Source organism: Mustela nivalis (assembly GCF_964662115.1).
Source record: "Mustela nivalis genome assembly, chromosome: X".
Classification (NCBI taxonomy): Eukaryota; Metazoa; Chordata; class Mammalia; order Carnivora; family Mustelidae; genus Mustela; species Mustela nivalis.
In genome coordinates, this window is record NC_139040.1 from 68,622,221 (window position 1) to 68,644,683 (window position 22,463).

The 22,463-nt window shown below is 36.3% G+C and overlaps 1 protein-coding gene across 3 annotated transcripts in view; it reads left to right on the forward strand.

Annotated features, from left to right (window-relative positions):
* The window catches only part of TEX11 (testis expressed 11), a 312,028-nt gene that overhangs the window by 181,962 nt on the left and 107,603 nt on the right, over window positions 1-22,463 (forward strand). For all 3 annotated transcript variants that reach the window (XM_082716160.1, XM_082716159.1, XM_082716161.1), the window contains exons 17-20: window positions 5,668-5,770; window positions 14,891-15,015; window positions 17,695-17,780; window positions 21,195-21,251. In XM_082716160.1, the coding sequence (XP_082572286.1) occupies window positions 5,668-5,770; window positions 14,891-15,015; window positions 17,695-17,780; window positions 21,195-21,251 (371 nt within the window). The remainder of the gene's footprint in view (window positions 1-5,667; window positions 5,771-14,890; window positions 15,016-17,694; window positions 17,781-21,194; window positions 21,252-22,463) is intronic.

Here is a 22,463-nt window from a genome sequence, read left to right on the forward strand (position 1 = left end):
TTCAGATTTTCTCTTTTTTCCTGATTCAGCCTTAGTAGGTTGTATGTTTTAAGGATTTATTCATTTTTTTCTAGATTTTTCAATTTGTTGTTATATAATTGTTCACAATAATTATTTATGATTATTTGTATCTCTGTGATATCAGTTTTCAAGTCAGTTTTATTTATAATTTTGTTTTAGTCCTCTCTTTTATTCTTGGTTAATCTAGGTAAAAGTTTGTCAATTTTATTTATCTTTCCAAAATTCCAACTTCTATTTTCATTAATTTTTTTCTATTGTCTTATTTCTATTTCATTTATTTTTGTTCTATACTTTATTATTTCTCTTCTGCTAAACCTGGGATTACTTTTTTCTTCTTTTTATAATTCCATGAGTTGTAAAGTTAGATTTATTTGAGATCTTCTTTTAATGTAGGTGTTTATCACTATAAACTTTCTGCTTAAGATTGTTTTTGATGCATCCCATAAGTTTGGATATGTTGTGTTTACATTTTGTTTTGTCACAAAATACTTTCAGATTTCCTTTTTGATTTCCTCTCTGGCCCATTGGTTATTCAGGAATGTGTTTTTCAACCTCCATGCATTTGTGAGTTTTTCATTTTTTCCTCCTGTCATCTTTTTCTAGTTTTCTACCATTGTGTTTGGAAAAGATAGTTGATATGATTTCAGTCTTCTTAAATTTGTTAAGGCTTATTCTAAGGCCCAACATAAGGTCTGTCCTGGAGAATGTTCCATGTATGCTTCAGAGAAATCTGTATTGTGCTGTTGGATAGAATATTCTATATGTGTTTGTAAGGTCCATTTGGTCTCTAGTGTTATGCAGGTATGCTATATGTTTTATTTTTTATCTGATGATCTATGCATTGTTGAAAGTGGGGTTGTTGAATTCCCCTACTGTTTATAATTGCTCCCTTCAGTTTGTTAACATTTGATTTATTTATTGTTAAGTTCAAATTTAATTAACATACAGTGTTATATTAGTTTCAGGTGTACAGTATAATGATTCAACACTTTTATACATATTTCCCTGCTCATTAAGATAAGTGTACTCTTAAACCACCTTTATTTCACCTATTGCCCTACTCACCTTTCCTCTGGCAACCACCAGTTTGCTCACTGTATTTAAGAGTCTTTTTATGTCTGTCTCCTTTTTTGTTGTCTGTTTTGTGTGAAATAACACATATGAGTGAAATCTTAGTGTTTGTCTTTCTCTGACTGAGTTATTTCACTTAACATTATATCCTCTAGACCCTCTAGGTCCATCCATATTACTGCAAATGGCAAGAGTTCATTCTTTTTTATGGCTGAGTAATTTCCAGAAAGTGTATATATACCACATCTGCTTCATCCATCTGTCTATCAGTGAAGACTTGGATTGCTTCCATATCTTGGCCATTGTAAATCATGCTGCAATAACACTGTAAATAATGCTGCAATAGACATAGGAGTGTGTAGTATTTTCAAATTAGTGTTTTCCCTTTTGGGGGGGTAAATACCCAGTAATGGAAATCATATGGTAGTTTCTAATTATAATTTGAGGGACCTCCATAGTGATTTCCACAGCAGCTCTACCAATTTGCATTATCTCAAACAGTGCATGAGGGCTCCTTTTTCTCCACATCTTTGTCAAAACTTGTTATTTCTTGTGTATTTGAATTAACCATTCTGACAGGCGTGAAGTGGTATCTCACTGTGGTTTTCATGTGCATTTCCTTTATAATTATTGATGTTGAGCATCTTTTTGGCAGTATTAGTTTTAAATATTTAGTTGCTCTAATATTCAGTGTATATCTATTTATAATTGTTATAGCCTCTTAGTGCCTTGACCCCTTTATCATTATATATAGTGACCTTCTTTGCGTCTTGTGATCAATTTTGACTAAAGTCTATTTTATCTGATATAATTATAGCCCCTCCTGCTCATTTTTCTTTACCATTTGCATGTAATATCTTTTTCAGTCCCTTTCAGTTTATGCATATCCTTATAGCTAAGTTAGTTTCTAATAGGTAACATACTGTTGGAATATTTTTATTAAAAATCATTTAATCCCTCTCTGTTTTTGATTGGAGAATTTTCTCCATTTATATTTAAAGTAATTTTGATAGGTAAGGACTCACTATTCCCATTTTGTTAATCGTTTTCTTAGTTTTAAAATTCCTTTGTTCTTTTTTTCCTCTCTTGCTATCTTTTAAAAAAAATTATTCTTGTAGTGGTATGCTTTAATTCCTTTTTATTTATCTTTTATGTATGTACTATGGGTTTTTTCTTTGTGGTTACCATGTGGTTTACATAAAGCATCTTTTAGATATAACAGTCTATTTTAAGCTGTTAACAACTTATGTTCAAACGCATAGAGAAACTCTACACTTTTACTTCTTCTCTTTTCACATTTATGCTATTCATGTCACACTTTACATATTTTTATATTGTACATCTGTTAAATTTTTATAGCTATAGTTATTTTTAATATTATTGTTTTTAACTTTTATAGTAGAGGTAAAAGTGATTTACACACTATCATTACAAAATTAGGATATTCTGAGTTTTATTATATTTTTATAACCTATTGAAGGATATTTTGGTTGCTTCCTAGTTTTCACAATTATGAGTAAATTTTCTATAATTAGTAATTTGCAGGGTTTTTTGTGGACATTAGCTTGCAGCTCATTTGGATAAAATACTAAGAAGGGCAGTTGCTAGATTATGTTGGGAGAATATGTTTAGTTTTATAAGAATCTATGAAACTGTCCTTCAAAAATGGCTCTACTCTTACTTTTCTTACTAACAATGAATGAGAATTCCTATTTCTTCACATTCTCACCAGTATTTGGTTTTGTGAATGTTTTAAATTTTAGCTATTTTAATAGTTGTATAGTGGTATTATTTTAATTTGCATCTTCTTGGGGAAATATAATATGGAGCATCTATATATTTACTTGTTTGCTATCTGTATATCTTTTATAAAGAGGTAACTGTTTAAGTCTTTCCCCTAATTTATAATTGAGTAGTTTCTTGTCTTATAGTTGAATTCTTTGTGTGTTTTAGACATCAGCTTTTTATCAGATGTGTGTTTTGCAAATGTTTTCTCTCACTCTGCGACTTATGTTTTCATTCTCTAATGATATCTTTCACACAGCAGACATTTTCTAATTTTAATAATGTCTAATTCCTAATTTAATGGATTTTACTTTTGGTGGGTTTTTTTTAAGTCATCACCAACCTAAAGGAAATAGATAAATTTCAGAAAACATATAAGTTATCAAAACTGCAGCATGACGAAATAGAAAACTTAGACTCATAACTAGCCAAGAAACTGGATCAGTAATCAAAAATCTCTAAACAAACGAAGTCCAGGGCCCCATGGCTTCACACCAATGTCTCATGTCTATAGCAGCATTATCTACAATGACCAAATTATGGAAAGAGCCCAAATGTCCATTGACTGATGAATGGATAAATAAGTTATGGTGCGTATTTGCACACAATGGAATATTGCTCAGCCATCAAAAGGAATGAAGGCTTGCCATTTGCAACGACATGGGTGGAGCTAGATAGTATTATGCTAAGCGAAATAATTCAGTCAGAGAAAGACAAATACCATATAAATTCACTCTTAAGTGAAATTTAAGACAGAAAACAAAGGAGTGTTCAGGGAAATAAAAGAGAGACAAAGGAAGAAACAGACCCTTAACTAATAAAACTGAGAACAAACTGAGGGTTACTGGAGGGGAGGTGGGTAGGGGGGATGCGTTAAATAGGTGATGGGAATTAAGGAATGCATTTGTCATGATGAGCCCTGTGTGTTGTATGGAACTGTTAAATCACTGTATTATACATGTAAAACTAACATTACACTGTATGTTAACTAACTGAAATTTAAATAAAAACTGAAAAATAGGGGCGCCTGGGTGGCTCAGTCATTAAGCATCTGCCTTCAGCTCAGGTCAGGATCCCAGGGTACTGGGATTGAGCCCCACATTGGACTCCCTGCTCTGCAGGAGGCCTGCTTCTTCCTCTCCCATTCCCCCTGATTATGTTCCCTCTCTCACCGTCTGTCTCTCTGTCTCTCTGTCTCTCTCTCTCTGTCAAATAAATAAGTAAATAAAATCTTTAAAAAGAAAACCTTTAAAAAATAAATAAAAAATAAAGTCATTAGCAAACTAGAGGTCACTTCAGTTTTCTTTTATGTTACTTTCTAAGTGTTCTATAGCTGGGGGTTTTATGGTTAGGTTTATGATCCATTTTGTGTTAATTTTGTGGAAGTTTATGGTCTGATTCATATTTTTTTTTGCACATCGATGTCCATTTGTTTCAATACAGTTTGTTGAAAGATGTATCCTCAGTTTTTTAAAATTTCTGGTTACCCCCTGCTACCAATGTGGAAATTACTTAGTGTTTCAATTCTTTTAGTCGTTGTCTTAAAAAGAATCTTTACTGAACTGTCCGTGTTTGTAATATCTGTACTGCACTTTGCCTAATTTATTTTGCTATCTTTCAGTTCACTAATTTTCCCTTCTTATGTTTCTAATCTGCAATGGAACCAACCACCATGTTTCCATTTGGATTATTGCACTTTACATTTCATGTAGTTCTTCTTTTTCACATCATCAATAATATTTTGTAGTTTCTGTTTCCTACAAACTTCTCTGATATTCAGGATGTGTGACAATTGATATTCCACAGGCCGTAATCAATCGGAATTGGTATCAGCTGGAAATAACCACTGTACCATATCAATATGTAATATTGTATATCAGCCTACTTACATATACTTCTGAGGGCCTTTTATTTCTTTAAACTTTGAAAACAGTTGTTTTATAGTTTTTTATAATTCTGGTATCTACATTTTAAGAATCTTCCTGTAATTTGTTTCTGCTGATTCTCATTTATGTTGTATTGCTTCTTAGTTCGCTTGATTTTGTTTGTTTGTTTGTTTACTACTCCCGATTCTTGAAAAATCATTTTTGGAAATAATTTGAAGCCTAGGATGAAGATTACTTCCCCCAGAGAACATTTACCTTTGCTTCTTCAGATGTTTGGGACCAATATCAACTCAATTCATAGCTTGAGGTCTTTTGGCTTCCTTTAGAATGTAAATACATGCCTCAGGGATTGGTTCTCCCCACCATATTTTGTTGTGTTCCACTCAAAACCGAAGTAACTTTCTTTGCAGTCCCCTGGTGATGGAGGTGGGAGCAGTTTAGTTCTGATAGCCTAAGCGTGTGGTCCCTTGGGTCTTGATGTTTGTTTTCCTAACCTAGTGAGATTCATTTAAAACTAAAGCTAACATTTGTCTAGATTTATAAATGCCCACCAGAAAAATAAAGTGGCTTTAATTCTCTGCTTGTTTTTCTAGAACCACACTTTTTTCCCTTAGATTTTATTATCTTGTAAGTTGCTTTAGAATTGAAAAAAAAAGTTATCTAACATTTTTGTTGTTTTCAGTAGGAGAGTTAGTCTGACATATATACTGCACCCTATTTCTAGAAGCAGAACTCACTTTCTTTAGCATTTTAAGGAAACAGTTCTTTAAAGATTTTACTTAGATTCACGTCTTTTTATGATACGTATCCTTACCCATTGTGACTATATTAATAATTTTAGTAAAATATGATAAGGTCTTCCTTATTACTTGTATGAAAGAGAGCCAATATTTCTTTTTTTCAGGCTAAAGAGGCAGTGATAGAAGCTGAACGACGTGATCCTACAAATATTTTCACTCAGTTTTATGTATTCAAGATTGCAGTTTTAGAGGGAAACTCTGGCAGAGGTATGAATGTTATTTATGAATTCTATCTAACTGTTAATATAAAAAATAATAATCTTATACTGTAAAGGAAAAAACATTGTTTTCAAGACAATGGAGTTTTATATTCTATATTCTAACTTGGTTATGTAAAGATAACACAACCATGCAAAAAGGAATTACAAAGTTTACATAGGAATAAAAGAACAGGGTTTGCCTATTGGGGAAGTAAGAACTAGGGAGATGTGGGACAAGAATTGGAGTGAAAGTCTTGTCGTAGTATACTTTTTTTTGTACCTTTTGTCGTTTTGAACCTCTTAAAAATTAAGTTTAAAAAGCTGTGGGATATTTGCTGTGGGTCTTTCATAGATTTTATGAAGTTCAGGAATGTTCCCTCTATCCCTATACTTTGAAGCACTTTAATCAGGAACTGATGCTGTATTTTGTCAAATGCTTTTTCTGCATCGATTGAGAGGACCATGTGGTTCTTCTCTCTTCTCATATTAATTTGTTCTGTCACACTGATTGATTTGCGAATGTTGAGCCATCCTTGTAACCCACCTGATCATGGTGGATAATCTTTTTAATGTGCTATTGGATCCTGTTTGCTAGGATCTTGTTGAGAATCTTAGCATCCATACTCATCAGTGATATTGGTCTGAAATTCTCCTTTTTGGTAGGGTCTTTGCCTGGATTGGGGATCAGGGTAATGCTGGCTTCATAGAAAGAGTCTGGAAGTTTTCCTTCTGCTTCAATTTTTTGAAACAGTTTCAGGAGTATAGGTGTTATTTCTTCTTTGAATGTTTGGTAGAATTCCCCAGGGAATCCGTCAGGTCCTGGGCTCTTGTATTTTGGGAGGTTTTTGATCACCACTTCAATCTCATTACTAGATACCGGTCTATTCAGGTTGTCAATTTCTTCCTGGTTCAATTTTGGGAGTTTATAGTTTTCCAGGAATGCATCCATTTCATCTAGGTTGCTTAGCTTATTGGCATATAACTGTTGATAATAACTTCTGATGGTTGTTTCTACTTCCTTGGTGTTAGTTGTGATCTCTCCCTTTTCATTCATAATTTTATGAATTTGGGCTTTCTCTCCTTTCTTTTGGATTAGTGTGGCCAATGGTTTATTGATCTTCTTGATTCTTTCAAAAAACCAGCTTCTAGTTTCATTGATACGTTCTACTGTATCTCTGGTTTCTACCTCATTGATCTCAGCTCTAATCTTCATTTTCCCTTCTTATGTGTGGAGTTGGTTTGATTTGTTGTTGATTCTCCAGTTCTTTAAGGTGTAGAGACAGCTGCTGTGTTCTGGATTTTTCCATTTTTTTGAGAGCGGCTTGGATGGCTATGTATTTCCCCCTTAGGACCGCCTTTGCTATATCCCATAGGTTTTGGGCTGAAGTGTCTTCATTGTCATTGGTTTCCATGAACTGTTTAAGTTCTTCTTTGATCTCCTGGTTGATCCAAGCATTCTTAAGCAAGGTGGTCCTTAGCTTCCAGGTGTTTGAGTTCCTTCTGAACTTTTTCTTGTGATTGAGCTCCAGTTTCAAAGCACTGTGATCTGAGAATATGCAGGGAATAATCTCAATCTTTTGGTATCGGTTGAGTCCTGATTTGTGATCCAGTATGTGGTCTATTCTTGAGAAGGTTCCATGTGCACTTGAGAAGAATGAGTATTCTGTTGTTTTAGGGTGGAATGCTCTGTATATATCTATGAGGTCCATCTGCTCCAGTGTGTCATTCAATGCTCTTGTTTCTTTATTGATTTTCTGCTTTGATGATCTGTCTATTTCTGAGAGAGGCGTGTTAAGATATCCTACTATTAATGTATTCATATCAATATGATTCGTTATCTTGATTAACAGTTTTCTTATGTAGTTGGCTGCTCCCATATTGGGGGCATAGATATTTACAATTGTTAGATCATCTTGGTGGATAGTCCCTTTAAGAATCATGTAGTGTCCTTCTGTATCTCTGACTACAGTCTTTCATTTAAAATCTAATTTATCGGGGCGCCTGGGTGGCTCAGTGGGTTAAAGCCTCTGCCTTCGGCTCAGGTCATGATCCCAGGGTCCTGGGATCGAGCCCCGCATCAGGCTCTCTGCTCCGCAGGGAGCCTGCTTCCTCCCCTCTCTCTCTCTGCCTGCCTCTCTGCCTACTTGTGATTTTTCTCTCTCTATCAAATAATTAAAAAATCTTTAAAAAATCTAATTTATCTGATATGAGAATCGGTACCCCAGCCTTCTTATGAGGCCCATTGGCATGAAAGATGCTTCTCCATCCCTTCACTTTCAGTCTGGGTGTATCTTTAGGTGGAAGACCATTCCATGCTCTTGGATCGGAAGAGTAAACATTGTTAAAATGTCTATACTGCCTAGAGCAATCTATACTTTTAATGCCATTCTGATCAAAATTCCACCGATATTCTTCAAAGAGCTGGAGCAAATAATCCAAAAATTTGTATAGAATCAGAAGAGACCCCGAATCACTAAGGAAATGTTGAAAAGCAATAATAAAACTGGGGGCATCATGCTACCTGATTTCAAGCTTTACTACAAAGCTGTGATCACCAAGACAGCATGGTACTGGCATAAAAACAGACACATAGACCAATGGAACAGAGTATAGCGCCCAGATATGGACCCTCAACTATATGGGCAAATAATCTTTTTTTTTTTTTTTTTAAGATTTTATTTATTTATTTGACAGAGAGAAATCACAAGTAGGCAGAGAGGCAGGCAGAGAGAGAGGAGGAAGCAGGCTCCCTGCTGAGCAGAGAGCCCGATGCGGGACTCGATCCCAGGACCCTGAGATCATGACCTGAGCCGAAGGCAGCGGCTTAACCACTGAGCCACCCAGGCGCCCTGGGCAAATAATCTTTGACAAAACAGGAAAAAATATACAGTGGAAAAAAGACAGTCTCTTCAATAAATGGTGCTGGGAAAACTGGGCAGCTATATGTAAAAGAATGAAACTCGACCATTCTTTTACACCGTACACAAAGATAAACTCAAAATAGATAAAAGACCTCAATGTGAGACAGGAATCCCATCAGAATCCTAGAGGAAAACATAGGCAGTAATCTCTTCGATATCAGCCACAGCAACTTCTTTCAAGATATGTCTCCAAAGGCAAAGGAAACAAGCGAAAATAAACTTTTGGGACTTCATCAAAATCAAACGCTTCTGCACAGCAAAGGAAACAGTCAAGAAAACAAAGAGGCAACCCACGGAATGGGAGAAGATATTTGCAAATGACAGTACAGATGAAAGGTTGATATCCAGGATCTATAAAGAACTCCTCAAACTCAACACACACAAAACAGACAATCATATCAAACAATGGGCAGAAGATATGAACAGACACCTTTTAACATTCTATTAATTTTTTTTTTTTACTTTTTAAACATAGCACCAGTTCAGTCTTTTTATTTTTTCCCCATTTATTTGTGACTATTTTTAAAGCCATGTTTATTGATAATATATAGAATAAAACTTACTCTTACTAGGGTATGATTCTATAAGGTTTATTTATATTAATAATTCTGTGAGTTTTCACAAATGTGTACTGTCCTGTAACCACCATTACAGTCATGATATAGAACAAAACATTACCTCAAGTTCCTTTATTGTCATTCTTCCAACTAGTTTTTTTTTAAAGATTTTATTTATTTATTTGACAGAGATCACAAGTAGGCAGAGAGGCAGGCAGAGAGAGAGAGGAGGAAGCAGGCTCCCTGCTGAGCAGAGAGCCCGATGCGGGACTCGATCCCAGGACCCCGAGATCATGACCTGAGCTGAAGGCAGCGGCTCAACCCACGAACCACCCAGGCGCCCCCAACTAGTTTTAATCCTGGAAACAGCTGAACTCATTTCTATCTCTGTATTTTTGCCATTTCCAAAATGTCATATAAATGGAGTCATCTATTATGAAGCTTTTTGAGCCTTTCTTTCACTTATGATAATGCATTCAAAACTCATTCATACTGTTGTGTTTCCATAGTTTATTCTTTGTTATTGCTGAGTAGTACTCTATAGTATGTGTGTACCACAGTTTGTTTATTCATTCACCATATGAAGTATATTTGGATGGCTTCTGTTTTGGGCAGCTGTGAATAAACGTGCCATAAATATCTGTTTACAGATTTCGTGTAATAAGATTTAACTTCTCTAGGATAAATATCTAGGAGTTGGATTTTTGGATTGTATGGTAAATACATGTTAGAAACTGCCAAGCTGTTTTTCTAAGTAGCTATACAATCTTACGTTCTGACCCGCTATATACGAGTGCTCCAGGTCATCTGTGTCCTCAACAGCAGTTGGAACTGTCCATTTAAAACTATATGCCCTTTCTGCCCGTGGACGCCACCGAGTAAGCATCGTTAAAGTCTCCCCTCCCACCGCCGTCACGTCTAAGTCAGAGTCTCCCAAAGAGCCTGAATAGCTGCGGAAGCTCTTCATCGGAGGTCTGAGCTTTGAAACAACCAATGAGAGTCTGAGGAGCCATTTTGAGCAATGGGGAACACTTATGGACTGTGTGGTAATGAGAGATCCGAACACCAAGCGCTCCAGAGGCTTTGGGTTTGTCACATATGCCACTGTGGAGGAGGTGGATGCAGCCATGAATGCAAGGCCACACAAGGTGGATGGAAGAGTTGTGGAACCAAAGAGGGCTGTCTCAAGAGAAGATTCTCAAAGACCTGGTGCCCACTTAACTGTGAAAAAGATTTTTGTTGGTGGCATTAAAGAAGACAATGAAGAACATCATCTAAGAGATTATTTCGAACAGTATGGGAAAATCGAAGTGATTGAGATCATGACTGACTGAGGCAGTGGCAAAAAGAGGGGTTTTGCTTTTGTAGCATTTGATGACCATGATTCTGTAGACAAGATTGTCATTCAAAAATACCATACTGTGAATGGCCACACCTGTGAAGTAATGAAAGTGCTCTCTAAGCAAGAGATGTTTAATGCTTCATCCAGCCAAAGAGGTCGAAGTGGTTCTGGAAACTTTGGTGGTGGTCGTGGAGGTGGTTTTGGTGGGAATGACAACTTTGGTCGCGGAGGAAACTTCAGTGGTCGAGGTGGCTTTGGTGGCAGTCGAGGTGGTGGTGGTGGATATGGTGGCAGTGGGGATGGCTATAACGGATTTGGTAATGATAGAAGCAACTTTGGAGGTGGTGGAAGCTATGATTTTGGCAATTATAACAATCAATCCTCAAATTTTGGACCCATGAAAGGAGGCAATTTTGGAGGCAGAAGCTCTGGCCCTTATGGTGGTGGAGGCCAGTACTTCGCCAAACCATGAAACCAAGGTGGCTATGGTGGTTCCAGCAGCAGCAGCTATGGCAGTGGCAGAAGGTTTTAATTACTGCCAGGAAACAAAGCTTAGCAGGAGAGGAGAGCCAGAGAAGTGACAGAGAAGCTACAGGTTACAACAGATTTGTGGACTCAGCCAAGCACAGTGGTGGCAGGGCCTAGCTTCTACAAAGAAGACATGTTTTAGACAATACTCATGTGTATGGGCAAAAAAACTTGACTGTATTTGTGACTAATTGTATAACAGGTTATTTTAGTTTATGTTCTGTGGATAGTGTAAAGCATTCCAACAAAGGGTTTTAAAGTAGATTTTTTTTTGCACCCATGCTGTTGATTGCTAAATGTAATAGTCTGATCATGATGCTGAATAAATGTGTCTTTTTAAAAAACAAAACAAAAACTATATGCCATGCTAATAGTTGGTAGTATTACCTTATTGTGGTTTTAACTAGCATTTCTGTAATATCTGATATTTGATACCCATGTATCTTCTTTGACAGTGTTTGTATAAATCTTCTGTCCAATTTTCTACAGAGAACTTTGTTTACTTTTTAAAAATTCATCTCTATATGTTTTATTAATCTCCTGTCATAGTGGCTAGAACATAGGGAAGAAATATAATTTACATGCTAAGATAGACGGTGCTTCATTTTCTTATTGAATTTTGAAAGTTCTGTATTTATTATACATTTGAATTATTGAATATGTGTTTTACAAGTTGTTTTTTTTTAAACATTTTATTTATTTATTTGACAGACAGAGATCACAAGTATGCAGAGAGGCAGGCAGAGAAAGAGAGAGAGGGAAGCAGGCTCCCTGCTGAGCGGAGAGCCCAATGGGGGGCTCGATCCCAGGACCCTGAGATCATGACCTGAGCCGAAGGCAGCGGCTTAACCCACTGAGCCACCCAGACGCCCCTACAAGTTTTTTCTTTTTATTTTCTTATCAGTGTCTCTCATGAGACATTTGACAGTCTAATTTGTCTTTTTTCCTCGTTGGTATTATGGGTAAGAAAAGCTTTACCTGGGACGCCTGGGTGGCTCAGTTGGTTAAGCAGCTGCCTTCGGCTCAGGTCATGATCCCAGGGTCCTGGGATCGAGTCCCACATCGGGCTCCTTCCTCCGCAGAGAGCCTGCTTCTCCCTCTGCCTCTGCCTGCCTCTCTGTCTGCCTGTGCTCGCTCGCTCTCTCTCCCTCTGTCTCTGACAAATAAATAAAAAAATCTTTAAAAAAAAAAAAAAGAAAGAAAGAAAAGCTTTACCTAATCTAAGGTCACAAAATTTTTTTTCCTGTGTTTTCTTCATGAAATATTATAGGTTTAAATGTATGGCTCGTTCTGTGATCGATTTTGTATATTAATTCTGCTATTTAATTTAAGGTATGAACTGACGTTTCTTTTTTTTTTTTTTGCTATCTAATCATTCCAGCGTTATTCTTTTCAGCATTATTTATTTAAAAACTATTTTTTTCAACTGAATTACCTTTGCACATTTATTGAAAATCAGTTGTGTGTGCGGGTCTCTTTCTGGATTCTTCATTCTGTTCTATTGATCTATTAATCTGTCTTTATACCACTTACATACTCTCTTAATTAGTTTAGCTATATAATAAACTTGAAATCATATAGTCAAAGATCATAATTTTATATAACTTGAATCCTTTTAAATATGTGAAGGCTTTTTCTATGCCCCATAATATTGTCTTTATTTGTAATTGTTCTATATGCACCTGAGAAAAATGTATATTTTACTGGCGTTTGAGTGTCCTGTAAATGTTATTCAGGTCAGGTTGATTAATTGTGTAAACTGTACTACATCCTTGCTGATTTACTACTTGTTCTGTCCATTACTAAGAGAAGGTACTGAAATCTCAGACTGTAATTGTGGATTTGTTAATTTTTCCTTGCAGTTCTTTAAGTTTTTGCTCCTTGTTGTGTTTTGAAATTTTGTTATAAGGTGCATAAACATTTAAGATTGTTATATTCTCACAATGAATTAATTCCTTTATCATCATGAATTAACCTTGTTATGTAATATTCGTTGCTCTGAAATCCATTTTGTCTGATATTAATATAGTCTCTCCAACTTTCTTTTGATTACCTTTAACATAGTATATATTATCCCATGCGTTTTCTTTTCCCTAATCTTGTCTTTATATTTTAAGTGTGTTTCTTGTAGGTAGCATATAACTGAAAGTTGATTTCTTTTATTCAGTGTGACTATCTGCCTTTTACTTGGGTCATCTAGACCATTTATCTTTAACATGATTATTGATGTGGCTAGGTTTAAATTTAGCACCTTTTTATTTGTCTTCTGTTTGTCTCATCTCTTCATTGTCACCATTTTTCTTTTTATCTACTTTCTTTTGGATTGAGTATTTTTTTTTATTTTTTATTTTTTATAAACATATATTTTTATCCCCAGGGGTACAGGTCTGTGAATCACCAGGTTTACACACTTCACAGCACTCACCAAAGCACATACCCTCCCCAGTGTCCATAATCCCACCCCCTTCTCCCAAACCCCCTCCCCCCAGCAACCCTCAGTTTGTTTTGTGAGATTAAGAGTCACTTATGGTTTGTCTCCCTCCCAATCCCATCTTGTTTCATTGATTCTTCTCCTACCCACTTAAGCCCCCATGTTGCATCACCACTTCCTCATATCAGGGAGATCATATGATAGTTGTCTTTCTCTGCTTGACTTATTTCGCTAAGCATGATATGCTCTAGTTCCATCCATGTTGTCGCAAATGGCAAGATTTCATTTCTTTTGATGGCTGCATAGTATTCCATTGTGTATATATACCACATCTTCTTGATCCATTCATCTGTTGATGGACATCTAGGTTCTTTCCATAGTTTGGCTATTGTGGACACTGCTGCTATAAACATTCGGGTGCACGTGTCCTTTTGGATCACTACGTTTGTGTCTTTAGGGTAAATACCCATTAGTGCAATTGCTGGGTCATAGGGCAGTTCTATTTTCAACATTTTGAGGAACCTCCATGCTGTTTTCCAGAGTGGCTGCACCAGCTTCCATTCCCACCAACAGTGTAGGAGGGTTCCCCTTTCTCTGCATCCTCGCCAGCATCTGTCATTTCCTGACTTGTTGATTTTAGCCATTCTGACTGGTGTGAGGTGATATCTCATTGTGGTTTTGATTTGTATTTCCCTGATGCCGAGTGATATGGAGCACTTTTTCATGTGTCTGTTGGCCATCTGGATGGATTGAGTATTTTTTATGATTATATTTATCTCACCTTTTGGCTTATTAGCTCTCTTTTTTTATTTTAATTGTTAACTTAAGTTCTATAGTGTAAACATTTAACTTATTGTAGTCTGTCTTTAAGATACATAATGGAATGTAATGCCACCATTCATTTTTAAGTTTCATTCCATTTTAGATTTCCTTTTATGAATGTACCACAAATTGATGGAGTTTAGGTTGGTTCTATACTGTACTCTTAAAAAATTGCTGGGTAAACATATTTGTATGTTTTTGTTCTCTTTTGCAAGTATATCCATGGGATAAATTCACAGAGGTGAATTGCTCAGTTGGGCACTTTTTTGACATTCAAGTCCTCCTTGACTGTTTAGCAATTTAGATGACTTTATGAAAATTAACTAATATTTTAAAGATACTAGTGCTCTTTGAACACTGCATCAAACTAATAATATACTGTATGTTGGCTAATTGAACTTAATAAAAGAAAAGATATCGGTGCCCTTAAAATGAGTTCCAAAATCACTGTGGTAAAATTAATCATATATAACTATTATCTTTGATAAGAGTATCTCATTTTTTAAATTGTTTCCTTTTTTTTCAGCTTTGCGGGCAATTACCACATTAGAGAAGTTATTAATACCTGAAGTTCCAGAGGAGAATGAGCTACTTCTAGATAGAGAGTCACCTGTCATGCTTCTCAGTTTAGCTGCCCAGTTTGCTCTAGAGGTAATTCTTATGTATTTATCTACAAGATTTTTACCTCTTTTTTCCATTTTGAGAGACAATTAATGGAACTCTTTAGAGGAGTTTGCTACAAAGAAAAGAAACTGGCCAGAAGTTGGTGGAAGACGTAGGATCAGAGGTTGTTGGTTTATTTGAGATGGGATGAATGAGAGTGCTTATCTGCTGATGGAAATGACCTAGTAAGAGAATAAAAAGTTGGCAATGTGTGTGAGAGAGAAAAGAGAATTATTAGAGCGATGTCCTTAAATAGGTAAGAGGTGATGGACACAAGTGTATAAATTCTGGGACTGGCTTTAGGAAAGAAAATGGATAGTTATTTATGATAGCAGTTGAGAAGTTAAGAGTATGTGGTGTAGTTCCTGGTATATGAATAAATGTGGTAGTGGGAATCTGGAAGGCTTTTTTCCCTGACAGCTTCAGTTTTTTCAACAAAGTAGGAAACAAGGTCATCACCAGAAGTGAGAATGGAAGAGGAGATGTTGGGGAGTTTGAGAAGATGGGTAAGGTATAAACTAATGATGCAGGAAAGCAAGAAAGTGAATGACATGCTAGTGTGGGATGCTTGCCCAGTAAGTATTTGATGAAGTTTTAAAATAAAAGAAATAGTTGTACAGGTTTTTATCCAGCCACTTTTAGCTGCATGGATATAGGCACAAAAGTGAGTAGAAAGTTGGATTTAACCAGGTTCATGGTTTTGCCAGATGAATAAAATGAAGCAAAGGAGTAGTAGTAGGAAAATCAGAAAAAAGGAAGTGATTATTGTTAATCCCCATGGAATTTAAACTGGTCATGGAGGAGGATATCAAAGGGATGAGGGACGTGAAAAATTCATAGCATGAATGAATTGGAGGTCTAAGTGCAGTTGAAGGATTGTTGGAGTAACAGAAGGGAGTGAATTAGAGAGGTGGTCAGAGAGTGGAATACATGAAACAGAGCAGGGTGCAGGACCAGGGTGAGGAAGTGAGGCACTTAAGGAAGCACCCACTTTCTGAGTCATGCAAGTGCAGAGTTGGTTCTTGTGTGACCCTAAGTGTGAGTGCCTTCTTAAATTTTGTACCTTAAGAGCCTCACTTACATCACTTAGGTTACCCTAGTCCCAGCCCTGACTGGGAGTATGGTAGGTTTGCAACCACTAGTAATGACAGAGTCCAACACAGAGATCAGTAGAACAGAATAGAAAACCCAGAAATACACACATAATTATATGGTCAATTAATTTTCAACAAAGGAAGAGAGAATATGCAATCGGAAAAAGAGAGTCTGTTTAGCAAATGGTGCTGGGGGAAACTGGACACTTACATGCAAAAGAATGAAACTGAATCACTTTTTTACACCATACACAAAAATAAACTCAAAATGGATTAAAGACCAAAATGTGAGACTTGAACTTATAAAAATCCTAGAAGAGACCACAGGCAGTAATTTCTCTGACATCAGCCATAGCAGCAGTTTTCTAGATATGTCTCCTGAGGCAAGGGAAATAATAATAAACTATTGTGACTACATCAAAATAAAAAGCTTCTCCACAGTGAAGGAAATAATCAACAAACATAAAAGAATGTACTGAATAGAAGAAGATATTTGCAAATGAAATAGCCAATAAATGGGCAGTATCGAAAATATATAAAGAACCAACACAACTTCAACACCCCCCCAAAAAATAATCCAGTTTAAAAATGGGCAGAAGACACGAACAGACATTTCTTCAAAGAAAACTTAGAGACGGCCAACAAATTCATGAGAAGACAATAGTAATGAAAGGGTACAGTCAATGACTGTGTTAGTTAACAGCTAAGATAGAGTAGAAATCAAGGAACTAAGAGACTAGAATATTAGGAGGATCATCTATCTATATACTGAAAGTGCCAAAAACTAAGACAGGAGTAGTTTTTTGAGAAAATAACTGTGCAGTAGATAAGTCATCAAGAAATGGGAAGAAATGGCCAGAAAGCTGGTAGATCAGCACAATGAATTGGTGGGTGATATAGTCTGATTGCAGGAAATTCAAAGCTAGGGATTTGGGGGTTGGGAAAGGGAGAATAATTTTTAAAACAGCAATGAAGAGCAAAAACGCTGCCTACTCCATCTCCAGTTCTATGAGTAGAAGGGAAATGAGAGAAAAATCACCACTACTTCAGAGGGCTTCTTTGGAAGCAGTATCCTTGGTGGGATCTAGATTTCCATTACAGAAAGAATGTTAAGGGAACTTTCAGGGAAGGGGTTGCTCACAGAGAAGATTTTGGTGATAACGAATGAACTTCAGAAAGCATATGTGGAAAGGTTGGGGGAGTTGGGGAGAAATGCAAAAAGAGGGGTTTATAGAGCTTTATGGGGATTCAGGTACTAGAAATGAAGTTCTGGGGTTCTTTTGGTTACTGCCAATGAACAGGGATTAAGATCACAATAAGATTAGTCTTAGTGGGTTCATGGCAGTGTTGGCCAGTCTAAATATTTATAGTAGGGAGGAGTGGATTTCTGAGGCCAATATGAACCTGTTCTGTTTTTGTCAATGAGTTGTTTCTTTATTCTATCATCTTGCATTGGCTCTTTCGATAATATAAAATGAACAAGTTCAGATTTTTTTCTTGTCCTTAGGGGACAGGAATACAGGTAACATTTTGTAAGTACCACTTTGAGTTGTAATTTATTTGTCGTTTTTAGAATGGACAACAAATTGTGGCAGGAAAAGCTTTGGAATATTTAGCTCGATATTCAGAAGACCCGCAACAAGTCCTTACAGCTTTAAAGTAAGTGATTCACATCCTGTAGATGTGAAAGAATTTCCTGTTACTCTGGGTCTATAAACTTTGTCAAAATAGTACTGATGTGATGTGATCAGGCCTACTATACCAACTATTATTTTAAATTTTTTCCAAGCTTTTTTGAGATACAATTGACATATAACATATAAATTTAAGGTGTATAACTTGATGACTTGAAACATGCATATATTATGAAATGATTGGCACAACAAAATTAGTCGACATATTTAGCACCTCATGAAATTACAGTTTCTTTGTGTGTGGTAAGAACATTTAAGATTTAGTTTCTTCCCAGCTTTCAAATATATAATACAGTCTTATTAACTATAGTCACCATGCTCTACATTAGATCCCCAACTTATACATCTTACAATATGAAGTTTATACCCTTTAACCAACATTTCCCCACTTCTTCCATACCCAGCTCCTAGCAAACACCATTCTACTCTGTTTCTGTGTTTTTCACTTTTTTAAAAAAAGATTCATCACATAAGTGAGATAGTATAGTATTTGTCTTTCTTTGTCTTTTCACTTAGTACAAGGCTCTCAAAGTCCATCCATGTTGTCACAAAGGGCAGGATTTCCTTCTTTTCAGTGGCTAAATAATATTCCTGTGGGGGTGGGGTACCTGGGTGGCTCATTCAGTTAAGTGTCTGACTCTTGATTTGGGCTCAGGTCATGATCTCAGGGTTATGAGATCAAGACCCACATCAGGCCCTGTGCTGGGTGTGGAGTCTGCTTGAGACTCTCTTCTCTCCCTCTGCTCCTCCCTGCACTCACTCTCTCTCTCTCTCTCTCTCTCTCTCTCTCTCAAATAAATAAATTTTAAAAAGATACTCCTTTGTGTGGTGCCTGGGTGGCTCGGTCATTAAGCGGCTGCCTTCGGCTCAGGTCATGATCCCGGTGTCCTGGGATCGAGCCCCACATCGGGCTCCCTGCTTGGCGGGAAGCCTGCTTCTCCCTCTCCCACTCCCCTTGCTTCTGTTCCCTCTCTCACTGTGTCTCTGTCAGTCAATTAAATAAATAAAAATCTTTTAAAAATATTCGTGTGTGTGTGTGTACATATCACATTTTTCTTTAGCTATTCATCTCTCAGTGGATACTTAGGTTGTTTCCATGTCTTGGCTATTATGAATAATGCTGCAGTGAACATGAGGGTTCAGGTAGCTTTTTGAGATAGTGATTTCTTTCCTTTGGATCTATACCCAAAAGTGGGATTGCTGGATCATATGGTAGTTCTGTTTTTAATTTTTGAGGAACCTCCATACTATTTTCTAATGTACCAATTTCTGTTTCTACCAAGGATGTCAAAGGTTTTCCTCTTTTCCACATCCTCATCAAAACTTATCTGTCTTTTTGATACTGGCCATTCTAACAGGTGTAAGGTGATGCCTCTTTGTGGTCTTGATTTACATTTCACTGATGATTAGTGATGTTAAGCATCTGAAAAGATGTATTTGTTGACCATGCATGTCTTCTTTGGAAAAATGTCTATTCAAGTCCTTTGGCCATTTTTAAATCAGATTATTTCTATTTTGTTTTATTTATTTCTATTTGTTTTCTGAGCTGTATATGCTCCTTATTTGTTTTGTATAGTAACCCCTTATCAGATACATGGTTTGTATTTTCTCCTATTCTGTAGGTTTTTTCATTTTGTTTCATTTGCTATACAGAAGCTTTGTGGTTTGATGCCGTCCCACTTGCCCACTTTTGCTTGTGCTTTGGGTGTCCTGTCCAAAAAGTCATTGTCAAAGAGCTTTTCCTCTATGATTTCTTTCAGGAGGTTTACTGGTTTCAGGTCTTAAGTGTTGAATCCATTTCAAGTTGATTTTTGTGAGTAGTGAAAGGTGGTGGCCCCATTTATTTTTTTTTGCATGTGAATATCCAGTTTTACCAACAACATTTATTGAAAAGACTGTCTTTCCCCCCATTGAATATTCTTGGCTCTCTTCTCAAATATTAGTTAACATGGTCTATACATGGTTTATACGTGGGTTTATTTCTAGGCTCTCTATTCTGTTCTTTTTGTGTGCTGGCACCATGCTATTTTGATTCCTATAGCTTTGTAGTATAGTTTGAAACCAGGAAGTGTGATGTCTCCAGCTTTTTTATACTTCTTTCTCAAGGTTGCTTTAGCTGTTCAGGGTATTTTGTGTTTCCATATGAATTTTAGGATTTTTTTTTCTATTTCTGTGAAAAATGTCTCTGGAAATTTGATAGGGATGCTTAAAGTTAAAAAAAAAAAAAAGATATCAGTTGGGAGTGCCAGTCAGTTAATCTGCTTTTGGCTCAGGTCATGATCTCAGGGTCCTGGAATCAAACTCCTCTTTGGGCTCCCTGGTCAGCAGGGAGTCTGTTTCTCCCTCTCCTTCTGTCCCTCCCCACTGCTCTACACGTACGCATGCACTCTCAAATAATCTTTTTTAAAAAAGACATCAGTCGAATTTAATTTTTCCCCCTTTTATCTTTCTGTGAGGGAAAATGGTTTATCAAAAGGGAACTTTTACATACAGTAGTAAGATAGAGGATGAGGTTAGGGCATGATAGCTTCTAATGTAACTGAGAATATGTCATTGGCAAAGTCAGAAACCAGAAGGGTTCTATAGTGGTTTTCCTATTGGTCAACTACATTTTTTTTTAAAGATTTTATTTATTTGTCAGAGAGAGAGAGGGAGAGCGAGCAAGCACAGACAGACAGAGTGGCAGGCAGAGGCAGAGGGAGAAGCAGGCTCCCTGCCGAGCAAGGAGCCCGATGTGGGACTCGATCCCAGGACGCTGGGATCATGACCTGAGCTGAAGGCAGCTGCTTAACCAACTGAGCCACCCAGGCGTCCCTGGTCAACTCACAGAAATAACTATCAGAGGAGTCTTGAGTTATTTACATTCCTTCAGTCAGTTAAGTATCTAAAATCATTCAGGATAGATGGTATTTTAAAGAAGATTTTTAACGTTTAAAACTTTATAAGCTACCTTATTTTGTTAGTTCATCATGCTGTCAGGTCCCCTTGAAAGAATAGTCGTTCTAGTTTACATGGTACCCAAAGGCCAGCTCCAGGCTCCTTAAGAAACATTAAGATTTGTACTTCATATCTGATGTTCTAGCAGGTGATTTGGAGCAGTGATATATAAACAGTGGAACTATTTAAGAATTTGTCATAAACAGAACTTTTGCTTTTAAATGGTTTTCTTAAATTACTCTCCCCAACTTACAAAATTTGCATGTTTTCATTACAATCATTAAAACAATACAAAGATCTGTAAGTAAAATAAAATTAGTCTCCTCCTTACCCTCTCTTTTCTCACTTCTGCCTCCTGGGGTAATCAAGATTAATAAGGTGGTAAATACTCTTTCACATGGTTTTTCCTAAGCATCAGTTTTTGTATTACTTTATCATACAGGTGTTTGTTTCGTCTAGTTCTCCCAAGAGTTTCTCAGATGCCAGAATCTGAAAGCAAGTAAGTTATTTCAACAGAAATTATTCCATTAGAATAATTATTATTAGAATAATAATAATGATTCCATTAGAATAATTATATGTAACTTCTAATATAAACCTTATGTTGAGAGATGTCCAGTATAGTAAGATCAATATAGGCTCTGGGTCCAGTCTTTCTGGGTTCATATCCTGGCTCTACCTCTTACGGGATGTGTAACCTGGGCTTTTATTTCCCCATCTGTAAAACGAGAATAGAATAGTACCTACCTTACAGGGTTGCTGTGATGTCTTAATGAGTAAATACGTGAAAACACTTAGAAGAGTGCCAAGCACTTACTAAGCCCTCAGTAATGTTAGGTATGATTTACTATTGTATTGCATCTATTTCCCCCTTTCTTAACATGAGACATATATAGTTATATTTCTTACTTTGCCACAGAAACATATAACCTGGTCAGCTCACTGATTGTGAATCTGTATCAGCTCAGCCAGGAGTACTCAAATATCTTTCTGCTCAGAGTTTCTATGGCATAAGACATCAAGAACTTAACACTTGGTGGAAGAATTAGGTCACCAATTTCTAATTCACAAAATTCACTACCTCCTAATGATTTGAAAGAAAACTCTATTGCAGGTCTTGATTAGGGATAAGTTTCAGAGAAGTAATTGCTCATCTCTGTATTCTGTATTTAGATAGAAACTGTATAATAGTGTATCTCTTATTTTGCTTTTGCTTTATATATAATTTGTACCCAGAGGCAATACATTTCTTCAGCTAAATTCTTTGGGAAATAATCTGTGACCAAGATAATATTGGACTGATGAATTAACTTTTTTCATGACACAAATTTTACCCAAGCATAAATTTTGCCTCTTCTTAGCAGACTCTATGACTATATTAGAAGGGAATACAAAAAACTAAAAAAAGATATTGAAAAAATCTTCAATCTTAATAATGGCCAAATATTTGATGATATTAAGACATTAATTTTTAGACATATGGTAGTGTGGTTATTTTGTTAAAGAATCTTTCTCTTTTAGTGATACATCCTAAAATATGTATGGATGAAATGATAGGAAGTCTGTAATTGGCTTCAAAATAATAGGAAAGGGAAAGGAATGTGTGGAGGTAGAATTGAAACAAGATTGATGATGAGTTTAATAATTACTGAAGCTGGGTAATGGGTACATGTGGATGCACTTATCTGTTAACATAGAAACATCTTGGAAA